General features: G+C 37.1%; 1 protein-coding gene and 1 non-coding gene across 2 annotated transcripts; both read left to right on the plus strand.

Moving 5' to 3' along the window:
• Nucleotides 1–5,720: 5,720 nt before the first annotated feature.
• Nucleotides 5,721–5,804, plus strand: TRNAL-CAA (transfer RNA leucine (anticodon CAA)). The gene has a single exon. It is a non-coding gene; the product is annotated as a tRNA-Leu (tRNA).
• A 157-nt stretch (nt 5,805–5,961) lies between these two features.
• Nucleotides 5,962–6,969, plus strand: ATPD (F-type H+-transporting ATPase subunit delta). The gene has a single exon (XM_039028074.2). The coding sequence runs from the start codon at nt 6,118–6,120 to the stop codon at nt 6,838–6,840; it is 723 nt and encodes a 240-aa protein (XP_038884002.1). The 5' UTR covers nt 5,962–6,117; the 3' UTR covers nt 6,841–6,969.
• Nucleotides 6,970–20,496: the final 13,527 nt, after the last annotated feature.

Raw genomic sequence — 20,496 nt, forward strand, 5'->3', positions numbered from 1 at the left:
AAGGAGCAATCAATACTCCAAGGTCTATTTGAAGTCCATACTCAATTCGTTATAGTGACTAATTATTATTAGTTTCTAATATTTGAATTTCATATTCAGTTCCTTGTATTGATCCATTATTATTAATTAATTTATTTTCAAGACCAAAATTATAAGAGCAATTAATATTCGAGAATAGTGTAAAAGGACAATGTTACCACTAACTTAACTGTAGAAGAGTGTACTTATGACAAAAAATGGTACAAAAATTTCTCCTCATCTAGACTTTCATATATACTATAGATATAGATATAAAGATTTGATACCAAATCTCAATTAATTAAGTAGAATTTCAATTAATTAAGTAGAATTAATATGTGTTTTAAGATGAAAAAAGTGGGATAAGCCCACTAACCCATTTTTCATTTAAATTTTGATTTTCCAAAATCAATTAAAAATGAAATTTTAATTTTAATTAAAATTAAGTCAACTAATTAATTTTAAATAATTAATTAATAATTAATTTGAAGTTTTTGGAGCAAGGCACAAACACCAATCCCAAACATAAATCTCTATTCATGTGTACAGTATTTAAATCAAATTTAAATATCTTTAACTCTCCAATTTCGTTTAATTGAACAATTAAACATTTAATTATATCTTATATAATTAATGCTTTATTCCGTAGTCTGATTTTGAACATTTCAAATCCTCTTAGCACATTATTCTAAGGTTTAGTCCAATATGAGCTAGTAGAAGGACCTAATGGACCTACAGATCATGAGCTCCAACGATTTAATCGACTAAACTCTTTAACTAATTAACCAACATTCATTAACTACTGAGACATTCCATTAAAGCCCAAAAGTTGCACTCTCCTCACTATAGATATATTTCTATTCATTTGATTTAACCATGATTAGTAAGTCGGTCATTTACAGGTTGTTCATAATTACAGTTAGGTCAAAATTACCGTTCTACTCCTGTAACTACATCTTGCTTATTAAGTTTCACTGATCCTCTAATGAACAATTGGTTTTTGGTCCGACCACCAAACCGAGCCCCTCTCGGGCTAATGTGAGGGTGGGGTCTTTCGTTCAAGACCCAGAATTAGCAATTAAGTAAACAACCTATCTACTATCTCTAGAATTGGAGAGGAGTGAATTCCATCTTGCAGAACTATGTCCCCAGCTATCTATTCGGTCTTACCCCTAAAATGGGAGTCTTATTGAGTCGATGATGTTGAGCCACTCTCATCCATAATATTAAAAGGATAATTTGGAATAAACAGGAGGTTATATTTAGCTCAGGATTAAGATCGAGTTACCTAGGTCATCGAATTGAAATAGTCAGTCTTATCAGTAAACGAATAAAGTAAAAGTGATTATTTCGTGGTCTAGTCTTATGCAAACTCATTGCATAAGACACTCCCATTTGCATGTCTCCACATGAACAATTCAGGATCACATCATCTGTATCAAATACAAAATGAGCAGCATCCATAGTGTCCTCAGGTTAAGGTACCCAACCTTATCCCTATAATATAGACCGTTTTGGTTATTACTCAAACTTGATCCACTTTTATGTCTCCACATAAAGTTCAAGTATTCATGCTATAGCCAATGGTTCTTAGTTTATTGGATTTAGGTTTAAAAGGTGCAATTCCCTTATTCAGTAACATCTTTTACTGAATAAATCTCAAGGACATATTTATTGTAAAATAGAATATGCTTAATGTTTACAAATCACGAGTTTTATAACATACAACCCAACATTTATTATTTCATTTATAAGTGAAAAATTAGACTTAACCATAAAAGCTAACCATAAAAAATGTTTGCAAAAATGATTTTACACACAAAAAAAAAAAAGCATTTCGTTGTATTAATGTAAAATGTAAAGAATCAAACGTTTGCACAAAAAAAAATCATTAACCCTAAAAATTGAAATTCATATATCACAAACAAGCAAAAAAAACATGATAAGAGTTGGTTTTGTTTTTTTTTTTTAAATTAACATTTTGAAGGAATCAAATTCCTCGGTAAAAGCGCGCAAACACATGTGCAATCGAAATTCATTTTGGAAATCGTGAAAAACAGAGATACATAAATTACAGAAGAAGCATAAAATAATATAAGCATGCTTTTGAAGGAACTTTAATTACAGAGGACCTTTGAGCGAAAGCCAATCATCCAAACTCCATTGTGAATGAATACATACATTTACAGTTATACAAAACAGAATATGCATTATAAACTAAATTACAACATACTTTGAATTAAATACAAAGGATAACAATACTATACCTTTGAAGAACCCTTCTTCAAGTATAATCTCTTGATCGTTCACCAATGCATTGAGCAACACGAACACAGCGAACAACTCGATCTCCCTCGAACAAGTAGCAACTCGATCCTTCAACAAATCCAGACACTACCACAAGATTACCTTGGTATTCTCGGTGTGAGAATCCAGAAGTGATGGGCTCTAGCTTATTTTGGTTTGAGGGAAGATTTAGAGTGAAGGAGGAAGACGATCGAGTAAACGACAACAATATTGTATAGATGAGAAAGTCTATCGCATAGACTAGCTACTCGATCATTTAGTCTCTGAAGCTATCGTGTAGTAACTCAATTGCTAAATACGTCTGTATGTCACTTGTATATTTTGGAATAATTAAAACAATTTTATTTTATCCCAATTTGCCATAAAACCGTATAATTACCCACTAAGGGTGGTTATTGTGAAAAATATTTTTAATTATCAAATAATTAATAAACATAAATAAATATGATAACTAATTTATCATATTATATTTATAACATATAGTTTTAATATTGCATCATATACAATATATCAACCATAGTTCTTTTCTTTATTTTTGACATTTAATATAAATCATATTTATATCAAATTTAATGACTATGAATCTTATTCATAGAAAATATATTTGAATCATATTCAAATATTAGTTCCTCAAATCAAACAATAATGTATCAAATACATTAATCAATTATATCATATATAATTGAATTAATTTAATTATATCATATATAATCAAATTCTTTCTTATTGATTTGAACATTTCAAATTAACCCCAAAACTGATTCTCAACTTGAATCCATTGAGTTACCAAGGGAACCTTATGGACTTATAGCTTGAAGCTCCAATAGTACGCGAATAACTGACTAAACTCTTTAATCACATTATCCACCATCCATTAACTGTCGGACACTCCACTAAAGACCGATAGTTGCACTCTTCGCACTACAGATATATTTCTGTGTCCATTAGATATAACCAATCAACAGTACGATGATCCTTCACAAATCGCTCGTAAGTATAGTTGGGTCAAATTACCGTTTTTCCCCTATAGTTACATCTAACTTCTTAAGTACCACTGATTCCTCTAATAAACAATAGATCATAGTCCCATTATGACTAAAGCCCTCTCAGGCCAAGAGAGGGTGTGGCGCCACATTGTTCAAGACCCAGAATCAACTCTTAAGGGAGCAATTTATCTACTTACCCCTACATCGGGGAATGAGTGAATTCCATCTTGTGTAGTTGAGTTTCTAGTCCCCAATCAGACGAATCCCTAAAATGGTAGGCTTATTGAGTCGGCGTTCTGGCCACAATCACCTATACAAATCAAAGGATGACCTTATAGGCAGAAGTTCATAACTCACTCAGGATTAAGGTCATGTTACCTATGGTCATCCTAGTGAAATGAAAGTCTCGATTATGAACGCCGTTATATAACGAGACTAAACATTTCGTGGTCCGATCTTATACAAACTCTTTTATATAGAATATCCCTACTCGCATGTCTAATACATGTGTTTTTGTATAGAATAATATCCCTGCTTGCATGTCTAATACATGAATGATCAAGATCATATCATTTGTAGCACTTTACAACATTGTAACACCTACAAAGCGTGTCATACTCATAGTGTCACCAGGATAAGGTACCCAATCTTATCCATATACTACAGACCATTTAGGTTATCACTTAAACATGATCCACCTGTATATCTCTACATACATGTTTAAGTTACAACGATAACCGTAGATGTTAGTTTATTGGTTCGCGGTTAATGAAACTAACATATCACATATTTCATAGACAAAGTAAATGAAAATATCAAATATTATTAATCATATATATGTTTGTTCATACAAGTGTTTACAAACTATAAGACCCTACGAGGTTAGAGCATCAACCCCAACAGTACTATGACTAATGCATGTTCCTTTGGGATTGCGTCTATGACCGATATGTGACCCTTTAGGTTCACTGCGATTGATATGATGAGTGTATACCGATACTTATATAAACTAGCTAACAAGTAACCTAGAGGGCCCGATAGTAAGTCACTTACTGAGTATTGTTATACTCATCCTTTCCTCTTTTATGTTTTCTTTCAGGTAATGATAGGAATGGACTGGGGAGGAACAGAGGGAACCCGTGATAGAGCCATATGGGGACATTTGAAAATGCTTCCGCACATGTTCTATTTTATTTTATTTATTTTTTTGTGTTTCTTTTTCTTCTTTCATTTGAGTACATTGTTAGATGACATATTTTCACTTATTTGCTTTAGGTCATTTCCTTTGTAAACGATTTATTAGGGATTCCAACTAAATGGTTTGGTTATTCGATTTATATTAAATTGATATTTGAGTTAGATTGGTCACTTGTGTTTTCACTGTATTTACGTTATGCCAGTCAAGATGTTTTGAATGTAAATGTGTGATTATGAGTAACGACCATTTTCAGAGTACTCGAAAGTTCGAGTCGTTATATATATACTACAGATATAGATATATACATTTGTATTAAAAAAAAGGACCAAAATGACATTTAACCTTAAGGGGGTCGTTTGTTTTGTGAGCATCCTAGATTCCCATGAAGTAGACATTTGGATTACCACATTTGTTTTGCGATATTGTAAGATACCCCCAACATCTAAAGATTCCCGAGCATCCTAAGATGCCCGGATGGAGGACATCTCGAGAGTTTTGGATGTTCTCCTGAAAATGGGTTTTCTAGATTTTCAAGTTGAAGACATCCCATTTTCCATTATTGTCCTTCCTTTTTATTTTACTTCACACACAAACACTCACACGCGCACGTGCACCCACACGCACACACACATTAATCTTTCTTCATATGTATTATATAATTAAATAAATACTATCAATCATATATATCATATATTTTTAGTTATATCGTGATTCTTATTATTTTTCAACAATATATTTAAATCTAAATTCAAATGAATATTTATTTTTATAAAAAAACTCAAATTATGATATATTATTTTGTTTAGAAAAATAACATACAAAAATAATATAAATGACATTAGTTTTAAAAGAAATCCAAATTGATAAAAAAAAAAAAATGTTATATAAGTTCAAATTATATAAAATTTATTATAAGTTAATAAATAGTTGTAATGACATTCTTGAAACATTATATAAATTTAAGACATTTTCGAATAGAAATCCTATAAAATAAACACAGTTATTAAAATGTTTCCAGTTATCTACAAAAATACTCCTACAAAATAAATATGACAATCTAAAGATGTCAGACATCTATAATTCCTAATATCTATAATTTCAGACATCTAAGATTTTGATTATCTACTTCCTAAAAAAAACAAATTGCTCCTAAGCTTAACATAGGTAAAATAATTCTAAAACAATTATAATTACGACTCTTTGAACAAATTGTCAGGATGGCCGAGTGGTCTAAGGCGCCAGACTCAAGTTCTGGTCCTCGTGAGAGGGCGTGGGTTCAAATCCCACTTCTGACATTCCTTTTTCCTATAAATTTGTGAATTGTTAATCAACAATTAAAATTTGGGGCTTAAATTGCCTCTTCCATTCCCATGCTTCCACGTGTCCACTTTTATCTATTTCAACAAAAGGCCTATTTTGCACCACAGCAATAAGATAACCCTTCAATTGTCAACCGTTGATCCCTTATTTCCTTAATCCAAGCCCTCCATTTCCACCACATAATCCTTAGCCTCTCTTTAGGTTTCAATTTACCACAAAAAATCGAAAAGACTTCTCAATTCCTCAGAACTCACAGCCAGCTCAAATTCCTCACCGGAGCCATCATCAATGGCCGCCCTTCACCAAACCGCCGCCTCTCTCCAGGCCAAGCTCCTTCCAACCATCCGAATCTCCCGAACCACTCCCGTAAACCTCTCCTTCTCCGCCACTTTTCCTTCTCGCAGTCTCCGCCTCGGCCACCACCGCTCTCACGGCGGCGCAAAAATGTCCGCCACAGCCGCCGGAAGCTACGCCGCAGCGCTGGCCGAAGTCGCAGCCTCGAACAACACGCTGGACGCCACAAGCAGCGACGTGGAGAAGATCGAGAGCGTGTTCGCGGATTCGCAAGTGTTCGATTTCTTTGCGAATCCAACGATTGGCGTCGAGAAGAAACTAGAAGTGGTGGATGAAATCGCTACATCCTCATCTCTACAGCCGCATTCGGCGAATTTCTTGAAGATCCTGGTGGACGCAAAGAGGATCGACATCCTGAAAGAGATCGTGACGGAGTTTGAATTGGTTTACAACAAGATTACGAACACGGAGCTTGCGGTGGTGAGTTCGGTTGTGCAATTGGAGCAACAGCATTTGGCGCAGATCGCGAAGCAGGTGCAGAAATTGAGTGGAGCGAAGAATGTGAGGATAAAGACGCAGATCGATCCGAGTTTGGTGGCTGGATTCACAGTCAGGTTTGGAAATTCTGGATCAAAACTTATTGATTTGAGCGTCAAGAAACAGCTCGAGGAAATTGCTGCTCAGATTGATCTTGGCAATATTCAACTGGCTGTATAAATTTACAAATGCATTTTGTGAATTTTTTGCTTTTTGTTGAGTGGTAATTATTGAGACTATATATAAATATATATATGTGATGTAATTTATTCGAATTGCTTTGAATCCTTAATTTGGTAATTTTGTAAATTTCTTGGCCGCAAGGTCGTGTTTGTTGGAACTATCATACTTGTATGATTTAAATTCTAAATGAGAAGGAAAAAAAAACCCTTGAAATTTGTAATTTGTTTAAAAAGTATATACTTCAAAAGTAACAATATTTCTTCGAGTAGAAACTCTTTAGAATTTTAGACGAAAATTGAAATATGAAATGATGTAGTAGTGACTAAAATGAAAATTTTAGATTACCCTATTGTTTTAGGTCATGATGCATAGTATTGCAACTTTTAAATGTATAGAGATACGGTTGAAACAAATGACAAAGTTTTAGTGTATTTATTGTAATTTAGTCTAATGATAATAGTAATTATAAATTTGTAATAAACTTCGAACTCTCCTCAACTTGAATAGAGAATGTAAAAGAGTGAACTTATTTCAATATTTTAACTAGCATGGTCTTCCTCCCTAGAGGAAGGATGTTTGATTTCTCACTGGTGCAATTATTATACTATAATAACTCCAATAGAGAAGACACGTTACTACAATTTAGTTTAAACTATATTGATAGTTGCAAGAATAGCAAAAAAAATATTAAAAATTTGTCAATTTAGCAATGATTTTTTCAATTTATAGTTATAGCAAAAAAAAAAAAAAAAAAAGGAAAAAAGTATTTGATTTTCATTCATGCTATTGAAGCATCTTGTTTGCCCATCGGCCTGTGGGTGATAACTCGACGAGATGTTTAGAGTCGAGCCCATCATTTTGAATAATTTCGTCCAGAACGTCCCCATGAATCTCCCGTCACGGTCACTAATGATGCTTGTAGGAACACCCCACAGTTTCACAACATGCTTGAAGAACAAGTGGGTTGTCATGTATGCGGAACACATTTTCGGAGTTGGGATGAATGTAACATACTTCGAGAATCTGTCAATGATGACCGGTATTGATTAACTTTCGGTAGGTGCATGATGAAGTCAAGGGATGCACTAATAAACATACTTCGAGAATTTGTCAATGATGACCGTAAGGGCTCTAATAAACCCGCTAACTTCGTCCTTTCCATTTTGTCTTGCTGACAGACAAAGCAAGTTTTGGTGTATTGCATGATATCGTTTCTGAGGCTCGGTCAGTAATATCCTTGTTTCAGTTGTGTGTAAGTTATTTGCCAGCCATTGTGTCCAGCCCACAACATGTCATAACACTCTTTCATCATTAATCTCTACAACTCCCCTAATCGAGGGAATATAAGCAGTTACCTTTAGTGAGGAAGAGGTCATCTTTGACCCAAAATTGACAAGTCCTCCCTTTTTTCTCTAGTTGTACAATTGCCCGAAGCCACCTTATCACTTGTGAGAGGTGCCTTAATCGTCTCTCGAATACTCACACTCAAACTGCTGGCTTTTATATGGGTAAGCATGCACAGGGTCGTATGCTCGCTCTTCTGACTGAGAGCATCTGCTACTTGGTTGGCCTTACTTGGCCTATGTTCAAACAAAGTCAAATTTGGCCAAACATTCTTGCCATTGAGCCTGTTTTGATGATAACTTGGGCTAACTGAAAAAGTGGCATATAGAACTGTTGTTTGTCTTGACCATAAATTTGCCACCTAGAAGGTATTGTCTCTAGGTCCTAAAGCAATTAACAACTGCTAGCATTTCTTTCTCGGAAACGGCATACCGCTTCTCAGCATCATTCAACATACGACTCTCATACGCAATGGGGTAGCCATCCTGGAGAAGAACACACCTCAAAGCCAAGTCTGATGTATCCATCTTGACTTCGAAGGGCTTAGTAACATCGGCTATTCCGAGGATCGGGCCCTCTATCATGGCTTTCTTCAAGCCTTCAAAAGCGGCTTGGCACTCTAGAGTCCACCTTCAACTCCTATCTTTCTTCAACAACTCCGTCAGTGGTCTCGCCTATTTAGATAACTCTTCCACAAATCGTCAATAGTAATTGGCTAATCTAAGGAAGGATTGCAATTCAGTGATAGAGGTCGGCACTTTCCAATCTTGGATGGCTGCAAGTTTCCCCTCTGCCATCCCTATTTGCCCACATTTGATCACATGACCAAGGAAGTTTATGAGTTTCTGTGCAAATGAGCACTTTTCTCTCTTTACATATAACTGGTTCTTCCTCAACTTTTTGAAGACTAACTGCAGGTGGAATTTATGTTCCTCCATGGACGGGATGTTGATAACGGGTAGAAATGCACATTATTACAACGCAAAGATATAAAACAATGCAGGATTGCGACGGTAAAAATATATAAAATCGTGTCCAAAAGCATTAAGTTTAGAACATTGCGATCGCATGCGTCCATCAGATTAAAGCAACTAATGTACGTATTTTGTGCAGAAAAATGCATTGGCGTAAGGCAGAATTGCGATCCAAGGAATTCAACGTCCGAGAGCATTAAGAGATTGCGACCGCAAAGCTATGCAATCATATGCGTTCACAAAGATCTGCTCAAGAAGGTGGTTGCATAGAGACAGCACATCGAGGTGAAAGCTTAATAAATCACGATGGGACAGAAAGCTAATGACGAGTGAATCCGAATTTAATTGACAAGCCGTTAACGACACACCGTAGTAAGTACACTCAACTTTTCGGTGACAATTAATCGGCGCATCAGGCAGAGATTTAATGACATCCCATTAGTGCAATCATTTGAGAGAAAAGCTTCTTCACCTTGATCTCTATAAATACCGAAGGCCACCATCGGAAAAGGAGCTTAGCCATATAGAGAGTTCACCATACAAAAGATACTTAGCTGTTGTTCATAGTTTTCTTACACTTAGAAGGCGGAGGCGAGAGAAAAGAGAAAACGCCAGAAGATCGTTCCTGGTCAGCTCAAGAGAGTGCTGGGAAGCGTTGAGAATGGAGAGAGGGCCGACTCTTGCAAAAGCAAGAATATTCTTTCAGGCAGAGTAGAGAAAAACAGTGTAAAAGCCTTGGGAAGCAAGAAATTGCTACCAGGCCCCTCTTTACTTTCCATTGTCATCTTATATCTTGATTTCATTTATAAAATGGAATTTGCATCTCTACATTTGTTCACTCTCTTTACATTACGCATGAGTAACTAAACTTCCGAATGGGTTGAAAAGCACTTAGCTAACATGACCTAAGATCTTCATTTTATGCGATCATCTTGTCTTATGTATGCATCCATCACCCCTTTAGAGCTACTCGAGAGAGTCTAAAGAAAGAACCTAGACTTGAAGAGCTAGGTTAGAATCTAGACTTGAGAAAGTTAGATTAGAACCGCATAAGCAAGAGATAGAAACTTAGAGATAAGTTCTGTTTGTTAATATGCATCGCATACACCCTAGAAATAGGTTATGGTAATATGCGGTCGCCTTGTGTATGTGTGTGTCATTCATCATCGCATAGACAAGAATAGAGACTTAGGTGTAAGTCCTATAGACATCATCGCATACGTCCTAAAACTATGAGCTATAGCATTTACATTGAGAGATGACTTGGTGTTGTATGTGTGTAGCATGATCGCATAACGTGATGCAATCTTAGGAAGTGTTAGCTAAATTCCTTAACAACCCATTCCCCTGCATACTCATTGTAACTTTCGTTGTTATTAATTCTTTTCTGAATTCCATTGCATAGAATCTATACCTTAAACAAACATACCAACCAACTCACTGTTTTATTTGTCACCACAAAGAAATCTGAAATCACCGTCACATATTGTCTCCATAGTCCCTGTGTTCGACCCTGGGCTTACCAAGCAACCTAGTAGGATTTATACTTGGATCTTGCTAGGAAAACTTGCATGCACAACGCATACTCCACCATCGCAATATACACCATAATTTCATCATACTCACAACACATCAAGTTTTTGGCACAGTTTTTGAGGACTACGACAGTACAGATTGTGCTAATGGTAACTTTTTGATTCTCTTTGCAGCTTTCCATCTCTGTGCACTGCCTCTCCTTTGGTAAGGGAAGAAGCGGGCGTCGTATGAGCGAAGGACAAAATCCTGAGCCCAATTACGACCCAGAGATTGAGTGAACTTTTCGAAGAAGAAGAAGAAACAGCTACCAACAACAACAAGAGAAAGATCCCAACATGGCGTAGCAACTAGAAGATAGAGCACCGAAAGCAAATAATATTATAGCGAATCTCATCATCTTGGCGAACGATCGCAATAGGCCCATCCGGGACTATGCATCACCCAACCATTATGATTTCTCACTAGGAATCATGAGGCTAGCCTTAAACGAATCGAGGTTTGAGATGAAACCGGTGATGCTGCAGATGATTCAAATTGTCGGACAGTTTGACGGTAGGCGTGGCGAAGATCCGCACGCTCACCTCTAGAGCTTTATTGAAATCTGCAATACGTTTGTGTTCCCAAATATTTCCGCTGATGAGGTTCGAGTAACGTTGTTCCCATTTTCGTTGTGTGACCAGGCTCGGAAATGGGCTTATTCTCTCGAACCAAAGGAGATTACATCGTGGAAACAGGTAGTGGAAAAGTTCATGAAGAAGTACTTCCCTTTGACAGAAAACACCAGAAGAAGGAAGCTAATCACTAATTTTGAACAAGATATCAACGAATCGTTCAGTGACGCCTGGGCGAAGTTTAAAAGACTGGTGCGAGATTCTCCGCACAATGTCTTACTAGATTGTTTATAGATGGAAATTTTCTACCACGATTTGAACCCTGTATCGCAAACAGCTGCCAATGCGGCAACAACTGGAGGTCTGCTCGACAAAACTTACGACGAGACTAAGAATATACTTGATCGCATTTCAAAGAATCATGAAGACGGGAGAGAAAGCGATCAACGACTGAGAATTAAAAACAGTGACACAAGTAATAGGGCCATCGCATCCCTACAAAATCAAATGACTGCGATGATGAATTTAATACAAGGAATCGCAATCAGCAGCCCAGAAACGCATAGTGGGCAGGTCAACAAAATCAACCAAACGAGCACAAGTTGTGCCACTTGCGGTGAAGGCCATCCAATGGAAGAGTGTCCGAGGAACCCACAGGTTGTTTATTTCATGAAGAAATAACCCTTTTTCTAATACTTACAACCCTGGGTGGAGAAACCACCCTAACTTCACGTGAAAAAATCAACAACAAAATTTTCAACCAATAGCGCAAAAAGAAGGGCCACACGGATTTTTCCCGCGAACAAACGGTCAAACAAAAAATTAAGCTAGTAGTTCGAAGGCGCCGCAATCTTCATCTCTGGAGAGCTTACTGAAGCAGTATATTGAAAAGAATGAAACAGTACTCCAGAATCAAGCGACGTCTATCTGCAATCTTGAAATTCAGATAGAACAGATTGCGGACGAACTCAAAAGTAGACCGTCAGGGGCACTGTCGAGCTCAACAGAGCTCCCGTGCAACCCAGGGAGTACGGGAAAGAACCAATGTCAAATTGTGACTTTGCGAAGCGGAAAGACAGTGGAGGAGGAGAAGAAGGAGACGAGTAGGACTGCCCCGATTGCGATGGAACCACAAACCCCATTGACTCAAGAAGAAACAGAAGAACAGGAGACGATGGAACTAGAAATTGCATCCACTTCAAAGCCGATAGAGCAGAAAATCGTGAAAATACAGCTGCCACCATTCCCCCAGAGACTTAAGAAGAAAAAAAATGATGAAGTGCAATATCATCGCTTCATGGACATGTTGAAGCAATTACATATCAATATACCTTCACTGAAGCGATTGAACAAATGCCAAGGTATGCGAAGTTTCTGAATGATATGGTAACAAAGAAAATGAGCATTGGTAAGTTTGCAACGGTGGCGTTAACGCAATGTTCAAAAACCATAATTCCATCGAAAATGTGGGACCCTGAAAGTTTCACAATACCTTGCTCGATCGGAGGGTTATATATTGGTCAAACGCTTTGCGATCTTGGGGCCAGCATCAACTTAATGCCCTTTTCAACTTTTAAGTAGCTGAATGTGGGGCAGTTAACGCCCACGATGGTGACTCTTCAACTAGCTGACTGGTCCCTTGTGCATCCAGAAGGAAAGGTGAAAGATGTCTTGGTCACGATTGAAAAATTTATCTTACCGGCAGACTTCATCATCCTTGATTATGAAGCGGACAAGAATGTACCCATCATTCTGGGACGACCATTTCTATCTACTGGTCGCGCTCAGATTGATGTGTACAAAGAAGAGATCACACTGAGCATGAATGGACAGAAGATCAGGTTTGATATTATTGAGCTATGAAATATCCGGAAGAAGAAGATCTCACTGAATCTGATAATGAACCCAGTTTATATGAAGAAGAAAAGTCTGAAGATGAAGATGAAAATGAAAGAAAGGATGCGACCACATCCATAGTAACCTAGAAAATATTGCATACATCGCATGCGTCCTAAAACTAGGAGCTATAGCATTTGCATTGAGAGATGATTTGCTGTTGTATGTGTGTAGCATGATCGCATAACGTGAACGCAATCTTAGGAAGTGTTAGCTAAATCCCTTCTCAACTCGTTCCTCCGCATACTTATTGTAACTTTTGTTATTATTAACTCTTTTCTCAATTCCACCGCACAGAATCTATACCTTAAACAAACATACCAACCAATTCACTGTTTTATTTGTCACCACAAAGAAATCTAAAATCACCTTCGCATACTGTCTCCATAGTCCCTATGTTGGACCCTGGGCTTACCAGGCAACCTAGTAGGATTTATACTTGGATCTTGCTAGGAAAACTTGCATGCATAACGCATACTCAACCATCGCAATATACACCATAATTTCATCATATTCACAACGCATCAACTGTACACAACTATATCGTCAAGGTAGACTACCATAAAGTTGTCTAGATATTCATGAAACACTTGATTCATTAACGTACCAAACATAGCAGGGGCGTTGGTGAGGTTAAATGGCATGGCTAGGAACTTGAATGCCCCAAATCTCGTAACACAGGTGGTCTTTAGCCTATCGCCCTCTACAATGCAAACCTAGTACTACCCTGATCTTAGGTCAAGCTTCGTAAAGTACTTGGCCCCATGGAAATGATAGAACGAGTCAGTGATGATGGGTAAAGGGCACTTGTTCCAGACTATGAGCTTGTTCGATGCTTTGTAGTCAATACACAATCGGAGGCTTCCATCCTTACTCTTCTGAAACAGCACAGGCGCCCCGTAGGGCGCTTTGGCGGGTGTAATGAATCCCGCATTTAATAGTTCGTCTAACTGTTTTCTAAGTTCTACCAACTTTGACGGCACCATGCGATATGCATTTTTAGCAGAGGGTTTAGCCTCGGGTAACAATTCAATCTCACGGTCCATCCCTCTCCGTGGAGGCAGGGCTTTTAGTAAACTCTCTGGAATGATGTCGATGTATTTGTCTAACACATATTGGATCTCCTCAGGAATAGACTCTTTAGGCCCTTCTTTCCCGACCACGAGAATTCCCATGAAGGTAGGTTCGTCACGGGCTAGCCCTCTCTTCAGTTGGAGGGTCGATATCATTTTCACTCCGTTTAGTTTCGTGATGTTTGTCTGGACAACAGTGGGGTTCAACCCCGTCATTACTAAACATTTGGCTATAGGCATCCGGATGACCTTGTGTACAAGGACAAACTCCATCCCTAACACCACAAGTCGTTCATCTTTACGATCACAAAATTGGTCTGTCCAGCCCACGAACCCAATGATGGGTAGGGCGACTGAGTTCACCGCTTTCATTTTTCCTGGGTTCTTGTCCCATTGCAGGTTGAGACAAGGGGCTTCTATCTCAGTAATAAAGTTGTGAGTGGCTCTAGAGTCGACCATCGTGCACTTGGCCAACTTATGATTCACCTATACCTCGACATACATGAGCCGATGTTCCATTGGTTCCTTATTTCCTTCTGACTTCTTTTGGAAGGTATATAAAAGCTTTAGGGCCCCTATACGTAGGTTATCATCGCCATATTCTGTCGGCATGTTTGACTCAACTATTTCCCCATCAGTTTTAGAGTTTGTTGCCAATGAAGCCTGGAAAGCTTTAAGGGCCGCTTGATTCAGACATTCATACACTTGATGAGGCCCCTTACACAGGAAGAACGAGAGGGGTCCCCATTTGTAATTACTCTGTTGCTGATTAGGCGCACGCCCCATATATCCCCCCTAGGATGGAAGGGTTTACAATCCATTCCTTCTGCTTTGTCCCCTCTCCCACTCTTAGGAGAGCTAGATCTGCTTGGCTTGTTACCCCCCACTGAAGGAGGTTGAATTTCGCCCTGATTCCTAGGGCATATCGTTGGTGAGATCAAACCGTCGTTTTACTACAGTGTAGGCTTTAGAGAGACTCTGGAGTCGTTGTTTATAAAATTTGGTTTTTGCCCATGTCTTAAGCCCCTCGACAAAACAAATTTTTTTATCTTTCTCTGACCTATCTCGGATGTCCAACATCAATCCCGCGAATTGCTTTACATATTCTCTGATACTACTAGTATGTTTCAGTTCACGAAATTTGCGTTTTGCCAAAATTTCGACATTCTCGAGGAAGAATTGAGAACGTTATTCCTGTTTTAATATATCTCATGTGTTAATGGTACATTAACCCTCTTGGATGTCCATGAAACGGGACTTTCACCATAACTTGGCCTCGTCTGCCAGGTGCATTGTCACCAAGGGGATCTTAGATTCTTCAGTCATTGTATTCATTGCCCTGAAATATTGCTCCAAATCGAAGATGAAATTTTCTAGGACTTTAACGTCGCGAGCCCTATAGAAGGGCTTAGGTTCGAGTACTTTCACCCTATTAAACTGGACCAAACCTCCAGCTAGGGCTTGATTTCCCACCGCTCTCATAGTGAGGTTTAGTTTTGCACTGACGTCTGCGATCTCGGTTCTACCGATATAGAGGGCGGCCCTAAAGTCTTCTGGCAAATTGTTCACCATCTAAACTATCTCTTTTTGCGAGCTACCTAGTTATTCGACACGCTTTTCCATATGAGCAACAGAGCTCAGCAAGTTGTCCCCATACTCGAAGCTCAAAATCTAGTAGCCTTTGCTTCTAGGGTCTCAACCCTTGTCATCAACTCCTTAATGGGCATTCCGTCTAAGCGACTAGCTACCACATTGATTCCAACGGCCTTCTCAGAGATTTCTTCTAATCGACTTTCTAAGAACCGAACATGATCAGGGACTTCTCTTAGATAGAGCAGTTGCTCTTCTATCTCAACAAACCGGTTAATGTGGGACTTGCCCAACTATTTTATAGCAGACATGATTGCAGCTTTTCAACTTCACGAGCCAACCTAACTCTGATACCAACTTTCACAATCACCTTTTCAGAAGCTTCACTTAGCAATTGTGTAGCACTTGTTCCCGCTCAAAACAAATCAGCCAATTCAAATTTGGATCACCGATGGCACACCGAGTGCCTCTTGCAACCTCCACCCCCGTTTTTGGGAAAACAGTTTTAGAAAACGGGTTTAGAGGAAAAGGTTTTTGCAAACGTTTGAAAGCATGATTTAAGTAAAGAAAGATTGTAGTAGGCTAGAAAGCAATAAGCAACAATAACAACTTTATATCATACTATTCTAAGTATGAGGATATGATGACTAGTCTTATCCCCATATACTACATTCTGAACAAAAAGCCAACTGGCATCTTGCAAATGCAAAAGGGCAAGCGGTCACTTACAACAAAAATTACAAGGAAAGCAAACTAACTTAACTAATGAAATACATAACATAAAAGCATGATAAAAATGGGTTGGATTGGACATGTGGCCATAGGTAACACGCCCTAGACATGCATGACTGTTACACCTAACAGCAGCACCGCCCACTTGTGCACGCACCTCACGCCAGCGCGCCCTTGCCCCGTGTCTTGCCCAGTGCCATCCAATGCCTGCCCCACGCCCACCCTTTCACGCCCACGCCTAGCCATGACCACCCACACCCATTTTTAGTGCCTATTTGCTCATTTTTTAGCATTTTGGTTGTTGATGAGTATTTTTCAAGTCGAAATTGGATTTTCTTAATATTTTGACCCTAAAATTAATAACTTTGGATTTTAAAGTGATTTTTGGGCCATTTTGGACCATTTAAGAAAAATGGACCTAAGAAGCAAAATGTGAATGTCTAGGTGTTAAATTGAGTTCAATTTGTTACATTGAATCATTAAGGGCTATTTAGGGTTAATTTGACCTCTTGTGAGTGTCTAGTAACCTTGGAGCTTTATTTTAGATCGAATTGAGATGGGGAAGGCTTATAAGCCAAGGAGCTCATGCCCGTGACTTTGAGTGTTTTATTTTTAACTCTTTTGATATAAGTTATATGTTTGATTTGTGAGTGGTTATTTTCAAGTTTTCTATATAAAATCTATATGTGGTACTATAGTATGGTATGACTTGAGTTAAAAGCTCACCTCTTTTATGAAAACCATGTCTTAAATACGCTTGAGCATTGATTTCTGATATCATGAATTTCTTATGACTTGGATGCTGAAATGTGATTTAACTCTGGGTCATTTAAGCATAGTTATAAAAATAAACTTGATAAAGAATATAGAATGAAATGTGTGTTCCAAAGGAAGGTTGTTGTGATGATTGCTGGATATGGGGTTTTACACCACGGGATATGGTGATTGAGGGTGGTGGTTTATAAACAACTCTGTTGTCATTGAATTTGATAATGTAATGAGAAATGTGTGAAATGCTTTCTTGATTTGTATAATTTTGTGGAAAGAGGGTCAAAACCCTAAATCTGTAAACCTTGGCTAGCAGGGGATCTTCATGAGCTAGTGTAGCCAGATAGGAATCTATGCTTGGGGCGATTAGTTACATATGAATGTTTCCTAGGCATTTCACTGACTTATTATAATTTAAACATCCCTATGTAATTGATGAAACTCTGAGGCTGAAAGATGGCTTATTTCAAAGAGAGACCTGGCTTCGAGGCTGAAAAATGGCTTAACTCAAAGTTAGACATATCTTATAATCCAAAGCTGAAAGATGGCTTAACTCGGAAAAGGAGAGGGGGCAATAGGGCTATTGGGCTGAAATATGACTTAACTCATAGTCAAATATCTATCAGATTCTAGGGCTAAAAGATGGCTTAACCCAGAGGCCATAACATTGTTTTAGGGTTGAAAAATGGCTAAACCCAAAAGTTGCAACGTTGCTTCGGGGCTGTAAGATGGCTTAATTCGGAGTAAGTTTGATATATTTGGTTTTGGGGCTGAAATATAACTTAATCTGGAGTAAGTTTGATATATTGGGTTCCGGGGCTGAAATATGGCTTAACTTGGAAATTGTAAAAAAACCTTTATGTGCACGTATGGCTTAATAGAGGGTAAAACATATGAGGATATATTAGATATGACTATTAGTAAGTGGCATGGGTTGGTCAACTAGTTATTATGTTGAGATGTATAGATCGTGCCACTATAAAAGTTTATATGTTTCCAGGGATAATGATGATCAAAATGTTGTTTATTGTGTTATATGTTGATAATGGTTTCATGAATGAGTTCTATGTTTATGACGTTACTAAATGACTATTGAAATGAGGACCTATTGATGTTTTAAATTTTTTTTATTGATTTCCATTTATGATTTTTCTAAAGAGAAAGAATATGTTATATTAAATTTACTATTCACTAGGCATTAGCTCATATTTTTCCATGTTTTATGTTTTCCCCCTGTCAGATAGCGAGCAAGTTCCTGATTCAAGCTAAGTTGTTCACTACCACATGGCGAGAGTCTCCTGCTACATTGTAGGCCTACATGTTTTAAAGTCATGTGTAAATAGTTTGCATATCAAAAATCATATGCATTAGAGTTTTAGAACTGTAGGACACAAGTAGTTGTAGTTGTCAGTATAAGATTGTTTCTATAGCACTTAAACTTTGTTGATGTTTATATATAACAGAAGATGGAAGCAATGAAATGTGTCTGTGAATTTCATAATATCGAATATGAAAAATGGAAATTAAATGTATTAAATGATCAATGTGTGACTATTTAGGTTCAATTACAAGTTGAGTTGGTTAGTAAAAATGTTAAATGTCACCGGGGGAGGTGATGTTTAGTATCTTCACACTTCTTCTTGGATTAGGTAGGTAATCTGGGAAGGGGCATGACAGTGCCTTATCCTGATGACACTATGGATACGACCCACTTTGTAATAGTTACAAATAGTTTGATCCAAACCATTTATGTAGAAATATGTGAGTGGGGGCATCCTATACAAAGAGTTTGTATAAGACCGAACCACAAAATATTTAATTTCTCTTTGTAAGTCCGTTAATTGATGAGATTAATATTTCATAGGATTATCATGTGTGACTCGATGTTAATCTTGAGTGATTTATGAACTCTTGCCTATGAGGTCAGATCTTTGATTTGTACAGGTGAGAGTGGCCCAAGTTGTCGACTTAATAAACCTACCATTTTAGAGACTTGACTAAATCAAGATGAAATTCATTCTTCTTGCATAAGGTAAGTAGATGAGTAGTTCTCTTAAGTGCTAATTTCAAGTCTTGAACAAGGGGCCCCACCCTCTCACTTGCCCGAGAAAGACTTAGTTTATGATTGGATCATAAACAAATTGCTCATTAGAGGAATTGGTGGTACTTAAGGAAAAAATTAATTACAGGGATAAAACAGATATTTAGCCCAACTGTAATTATGAACAACTTGTGAAAGATCGACTTGCATATATTGATTATATCCATGGACACAACTTGTCCTACAGTGCAAAGTTCAATTATAGGTCTACAGTGGTTTTCCTTTTAGTTAATAAATAAAGGTTAATTTAATTAAAGAGTGTAATTAATTAATCTTGAATCATTGGAACGTATAATATGTAGGGTTCCCTTTCTAGCTTATTACGAACCAACAAGGATCAACTACGTTAAAAGAAAATTTGAAATATTCAAATTTATGAGGAAAAATATTAATTGTATTGGATACGATTAATTACATGATCTATTATAAAATTTATTTGAATAATATTCAAATTATAACTTTATAATATAGAGAATTAATTTATTTGAATATGATTCAAATAATTAATTATTTAATTTGAATAAAATTCAAATTAAAGAGATGATGCAAAGAATGAATATTTAAATATAATTTAAATATTTAAGTCCATTTGAGACATTAAATGAATGATTGTATTTTAATATTGAGTAGATAATTAAATATTGTAGAGGAAAAATATTTAAATATGGTTTAAATATTTAAAATAATTTAATATGAGATATAGTTTGGGGAGATATTTAATAAAATTGGATATTATTAAATATTTAATCTTTGTAGAAAGATTATCCCAATACGATTAGGAGTAACCCATAGAGTTGTGCAAATAGGGCCCTTGAGAACCCTCATATAACACATTCTCTACAAGAATAATCTTCACTATTACTGGAGAAGTTTTTTGCTGCATTTGTGGAATGACAAAGGTATGTTGCTTAACCTTTTTCTTGATTATTTGTATTTTTAATTCGTTCAAGGAATCGAAATATTGGTGGTACATTTAATCCGTCAAAATTCAATTTCCTACAAAAAAAGTACATTTGTTCTAGGATATT

The sequence above is a fragment of the Benincasa hispida genome, chromosome 4 (assembly GCF_027475165.1).
Source record: "Benincasa hispida cultivar pf3 chromosome 4, pf3_genome.v1.1, whole genome shotgun sequence".
NCBI lineage: Eukaryota > Viridiplantae > Streptophyta > Magnoliopsida > Cucurbitales > Cucurbitaceae > Benincasa > Benincasa hispida.